At 37.4% G+C, this 6,171-nt stretch overlaps 1 protein-coding gene across 1 annotated transcript; it reads right to left on the bottom strand.

Annotated features, from left to right (window-relative positions):
* Positions 1-674: 674 nt before the first annotated feature.
* LOC124108563 (thyroid receptor-interacting protein 11-like) lies at positions 675-5,683 on the bottom strand. The gene is given in 1 exon segment (XM_046467029.2): positions 675-5,683. A coding segment is annotated over 1 exon segment (3,861 nt). The 5' UTR covers positions 5,487-5,683; the 3' UTR covers positions 675-1,625.
* Between the last annotated feature and the right edge of the window lie 488 nt (positions 5,684-6,171).

A 6,171-nucleotide genomic window follows, 5' to 3' on the forward strand; every position in this document is an offset into this window, starting at 1 on the left:
TTTTGGTAAAAAAATGTAAATGTTAAGGTGAAATTTAGAAATAAGAAAGGAAAAGCTGATATGTGTAGCTACTGGGTGTTTTGTCTTCCTTTTTTTATTTTGGTAAAGTAAAACAAAAGATAACCCAAAAGTTTCTAGCTAAAGTTAGGTAAAATCAAAGAGGAGAAAAAAGAAGATAATATAGCTAATACTTCACTGCCACCTGTAATTTCTAAAACAACTAAGAGCATTTTTATTAAAATTAACTCTTTTGACATTTATATTAAATTATATAGTCAACATTAATTAATTCAATCTATATTATGTTGTTTAAATTTACTTTGTTAAATTGTATTAATTTAAATAAAATTTAATGAATTTTTAAATATAAATCATACTATAATTTAATATAAGTTAATAAACAATGTCAGTTAATAAAATAAATTTAAATCAAACAATAGTATTAATAAAAGAAATTTAAACAATACTAATAAAATAAATTTAAATTAGATTAATTTATATTAAATGATAATATAATTTATATTTAAAAATATATTAAATTTTGTTTAAATTAATTTTAATAAAAATGTTCTTAATAGTTTTAGAGACTACAGGTGTCAGAGAAGTATGTGCTATGCAATCTGCTTTTTCTCTTCACTGATTTCACCTACTTAAGATAGAAACTTTTGGTTGATCTTTTACCTTAATTTATCAAAAGGTTGTAACTACTCCTATTTTAAAGCTTTTCATCTTTCAAAAACTGTTGTTAGCTTATTTCTCTCCCCAACTTCTTTGGATCTAATGTTTTATAAAATGTGTTTATAAGAATTTTTGTAGAGCCCCCAATAGTATGTAGATAAACAGTCCAGATATTTAATGATACATTCTTACTAATTAACTTTTCCATTGGAAATGGATCATGTGATCCCACTTTGGGGTTGACTCATAAAATACTCTTCCTTCTGGATATATTTAACATCTGGAAAACTGAATTAATGTGAAGTGACTTTTATATAGAAATGGAAATAAGCAAAATGGATAGGGGTCATAGAATTTGGATTAAAAGCATCTTAAGTATTTATCCACTAAGCTTCATGTTTACGTCCTCTCCATTGGAATTTTCGCTTGGTACTTGTACAGTGTTATCTTGGATAAACTAAATATTCTCAACTTTTTGCAACATTATATTTGGTTTTCATGTACTCTAAATCTGAGACCGCCTTCTTATGGGTTGGATTTTTCTTGTTTCCTGTTATTTACATGTATCATTTTTTATCTTAATGCCATTAAATTTAACAAATATTATTATTTAAAAAAAAAGAGGTTGGAACTAATGGTTCAAGAATGCTGCTCTGTACAATTGCTCACAAAAGTACATCAGGATTGATGACTGGTGATGATTAACGGCTACATTGGAACAAAATTTTATAAACAAAAAAGTGCTATAACAAACAAAACAAATTTTTAAAAAAGAACTATAGCAAAAAAACATAACAACAACCCCCCAAATAAAATAAAATACCTAGTAGCTATAAACCTACATATACCAGCTTTTTTGCTTTCTCTTTTTGTCTACAAATACATGAGTACTTTTTCAAAAGGCCATGCTGTAAAACATCAAAAAGTGTTGTGGCTTCTTTAAAATGCTAAATATTTAGAAGATCCTGGAGTACAACTCTGGTACTATTGTCCGGGGACACTGGCAAAGGTGTAAAGGTATGCCAGAAATCTGCAATGGGTTTAAAAAGAGGATGCCCAGGTCCACCAAGTCCAACGCCAGCTAGGTTACTAAGAGGCACAGCTGGTGAACGGGGAACCAAGAATGGATTCCCCTTGGTGCTTCTGCCAGCTCTTAATTCGGGTGCATCTTTAACATTTCCTGGTACATTTACAACTTGCTGTCTCCTTCCTGGTGAGTCTAGACAGTCCATGGCATGGGCAGAAACTTTTGGTGGTGAAACAGAGGGATGAGACTCCTTTTCCAGAAATTTGACAAAGAGTTCTGCAAAAGAACTATTAAGCGCAGGTTGTTGATTTGGTCTCAAAGGAATGTTGGAGACACTTTTCGATGCCCCTCCAAGCCAACTACTCATCCACTTACTGACACCACCATAATCTTCATTCAATAATTGCTCCAATTCCTCCTTTGGAATGTCCAGGATGCTCCCCATCAACAGCAACACCTCACGATGTTTGTCTTTTGGTGTCTTGAAAAGACCAATAAAAAGGTTTCTCATGAGGACTTTGTCCACTCTTCCTTCTGTGCTGCTGACCAAAGTCGACAATTTCTGCTGTACATGGTCAGACATTTCTTTTCAGAGCTCTTTTTGTTTTTTCAGTTCTTCCATCTGTTCTTCCTTGAGATCTAAGTCTTCTCTCAGTCTGGAAGCAGAATCCAACATAGCATTTGCTTCATCCAAACGTTGCTGCAATGATGATACTTCTCCTTCTAGCTTTTCAGCCTTGTTCTTCCATTCAGCTATCGACTGTTTTTCTTTGGCTAATTCAGCAGAATGCATAGCTTTCTCTTCTTCTTGGAAGTGCTCGAAAACCCTTTGCAGCTTACTTGATGACAGGGCATACTGCCTTACTCGTTCCTGGGAGAGCGAAAGCTGCAGTGCATTCTCATCCCTCTGTTGAGAGACCAGACTCAACTGTTCCTGCAGAGACTCTATCTGCACACTGGCTTGGTGACTTGCTTTAGAAGATGCAACTAGCTTTTCCTCCAAGAGTGTGACTTTCTGTCTCAGTTTAATCTCCTTGTCTTCTGCAGCCAAAATTTCCTGAGTGTAAGACTCTTCTGATTCCAAGAGATGGCTGCGTAGCCTTTCTAGCTCCCGGTTTAGGCGTAATTCTTGGACCCGTAAGTGTTGAACCTCTTTTTTTCTTAGGATTTTTACTTTGGTCTCTTGAAAAATATCAGAATTCAGTGTTTGAGCATCTCCTCTTTCTCCAGGCAACTGGGCTTTTAGTTCTTCAATAGTTTTCTGCAAGTTCTTAATTTCCTCCTCTTTTTCTAAAATTAACTGGCTATGCGCAGCATTCATCTGCTCATATTTGTACTTCAATTCATCCATTTCCTCCTTCTGCTCCTGTAAAGACTGAAGGAGTTGCATTTTACGCTTGTTTTGATTTTCAATTATATTCAGACGGTCTTTAATTTCATCTTCCAGATGATTTTTGACTATATTCAGTTGAGATACCTCCAATTCTAGTTCTGTGATAGCATCAAGAGCTTTAGGCTTAGCCACTAGTACAGCTTGACTGTGCTGTTCCCTAAGTATTTCCACCTCTAATTGCAGATACTTGTTTTCTGCTTTCATGTAGGCAAGAATTCTGTCCTTTCCTTCAATGGATTGCCTTAAAGTTTCATTTTCTGTTAAGGCCTGAGAACACTTATCTAAATCCTTTTGTAGTTCTGAACTTTTTTCTTCGAGTTTTCCAATAAAAACTTCTTTCTCATTTATGACTTGTATCAATTGCTTCTGTTCTTCTACATAAGATGCCAAAATTTCCTCAGTTTCTTTTTGACCAGCAGTCATTTGCTCAATATTCTTTTTGAGTCCTGCTATTTCAAAGTCCTTCTCTTGAGTGAGTTGAACTACACATTCGTGTTTCAGCTTTAAGGCAGAGGTATTCAAATTATGTGCTTTGGAGAGTTCCTGAATAGTCTGCCTGTGATTATTTGCTTCTTCCAACAGTCGTTTTTCTGCCTGGTGCAGTTTGGCTTCAATCTCTTCTTTGTCTCTTTTGAGAGTCTCCGTGATAGTGTCTTTTTCTTGAGAGATTTGATTGTTAGCAGCAATAGATTCTTCCAACTCATGTCTTACATCTTCACATGCTATAATCAACATTTCATTTTCCGTTTTGAGATCAACAGCAACTTTCTTTAAATTTTCATTGAGCTGTTCTACTTCAGAAAGATTTTGCCTTACATTGCTAACTTCAGCTTCCCGTTCTTTAAGCATGTCATCCTTACAATGACTGTTAGAGTCTTCATTCAGAGAACTTCGGTACTTACTCTTAAATCCAGACAGCTCATCTTCAATTTGTCTAATGTGATCCTTAAGCCCAAGGTTTTCCTGATGGATGTTGAAACTATTTTTTTGTGACTGATTTAGCTGATCTACTAAATCTTCTACTTTACCTTCAAGCTTCTGCTTGGTTAAATGCAAATCACTGAGGCTCTGTGCATTCCTAGTTAACTTCTCCTTCTGCACATGCAACTCTTGGGATATGTTCATTTTATCATCCTCAAGTTGATGAACTCTCTGTTTTTCATCACCTAGTTCTTGTTCCAACTTCTTGATGACAAGGTCTCCTTCATTTTGTTGTTTTGATAGCTCATCTTTTATCAAAATTATGTGCTTTGTAGCTTCCTGATTCTGATGATCCAGTTCTTCTAACTCAGCTATCAGCATTTTCTTTTCATTGATAGTCTGATTCAGTTCTTCCTCCTTTGCCTTCAAGTGAAGTTTTAAGTCTAGTAATTGTACATTCAAATTCATGTCTGTTGAAGTTCTCTTTTTCATGACTTGATAGTCATAGCTCAATTTTGACAGTGACATCTGAAGTTCCTCTTTTTCTTGACTCAATGATGACTTCTCTTTTTCTAAAGCTTCAACATGCATTTTCAGTTTCAGATTGTCTTCTGCAAGATGGTTAACCTGGTTTAAGCCATTTAGTCTCATGATTTTCTTCTCAGCATCAGCCAGGGCTTGTTGTAGCCTGAACACTTCTTCCACTGCTGAACTCTGTGGAAGGATTTTTCCCTTTTCTGCCACAGTAGGACTGTGCTCCAAAACTGACATTTCATGCTGATGATCATCTATGTATGGACTTTGGTTTGGTTGAAGAGTCTTGATAGTATTTTGTACTTTGCAGATTTCACTTGTGTCAGAATGATGTGTTCCCTGAGCCTCAGCAATCTGCCTCGAGTGGCCAACTTCAGATTCATGTCTTGCAACTTCAATTGACAATCTGTTTGTTTCTTGTTGTGATAAAATTATGTCACTAAAGTCCATGTCATCATCACGAAAGGCTGAAAAATGACTACTGATGCGGGAATCCAATGGAGCCAGTGCAGTTGTTGGTACACCACCAGCTCCTGAAGGTACTGATTGAGCAGCTGCCTGTAGTTGGAACACTTGATCTTGCAGTACAATCTGTCTTGCTTTAAGATGGCTGATCTCTCCCTCTTTCTGTTGCAGTTGATTTTGGTAACTTATAGACTGATGCTTTATTTGCAGCTCTGATGCTTCATGCTTTTTTTCCAGATCAGTACAATACTTTTTCAGTGTTTCATTCTCACATCTTAGTGTGGAAACAGTAGTTTCCATTTCCTTTCTCCAATAATGATGTAAAGCTACTTCTAGGTCTCCTAAGTCATCCAGAAGTATTTCCCTGGTGAAGCTGGAGTTATGGCCAGTGAAGGAAGCCAAGCTGCTCCCCACCTGACCCAAGAAGTGGCCTAAGCCTGAGCCCAGGCCTCCAAACCAGGACAACATCGCCGTCACTTCAGAGATCCATCGGACCAGCTCCGAAAACCGCGTCCATCACCATCCACTTCTCTGCCCCGAACGTCCTCCAGCGTTGCTAGGGTCAATTATGACGCAAGCGCTCAGAATTCCTCACAGCGCGAGGTTCCTGGGGCTCTGCCAACCCCAACCATCCCTTCCTGCCTGTAAACTCAGAAGCCTGTCCTGGGCTTTGACCAGGGACTGGCATCCAGTAGCTCACTCACCCCCTGCAGGGCCCCTGCTTCTTCCCTGCACTTGCCTGTCAGCTATTGGCTCACAGGATTGGGCAGGGTTGGCTGGGAGGAGCCAGAGCTACAGGAAAGTGTTCTAGTTTGAGTCCAAAGGCAGTGTGCTGTGGAGCCAGAAAGAATCAATGTTGTAGATGAAATCCAAAGATAGTTCACTGGACAGTTCCCTCTTGTCTGGGAGAGGTGGACTTTTTGTCGCATTCAGGTGCATTTAGTTGACAAGGTGAGGTGTCGCTCCATTACAGAATGCAATCTACTAATTAAAAGTCCCCGATTCAAAAGTAAATCTCACCCCATAACACCAGCACAGACACACCCAGAGTAATATTTGGCCAAATATCTGAGCATCATAGCTCAGACATGTTAACATATAAAATAAACCATCACAAATTCTTAATCTTTCTCAGAATTCAAATTATAGTATG

This window comes from Marmota monax, unplaced genomic scaffold, assembly GCF_021218885.2.
Source record: "Marmota monax isolate L192 unplaced genomic scaffold, Marmota_monax_Labrador192_F-V1.1 WCK01_AAM20220418_F8-fsc00140, whole genome shotgun sequence".
NCBI lineage: Eukaryota > Metazoa > Chordata > Mammalia > Rodentia > Sciuridae > Marmota > Marmota monax.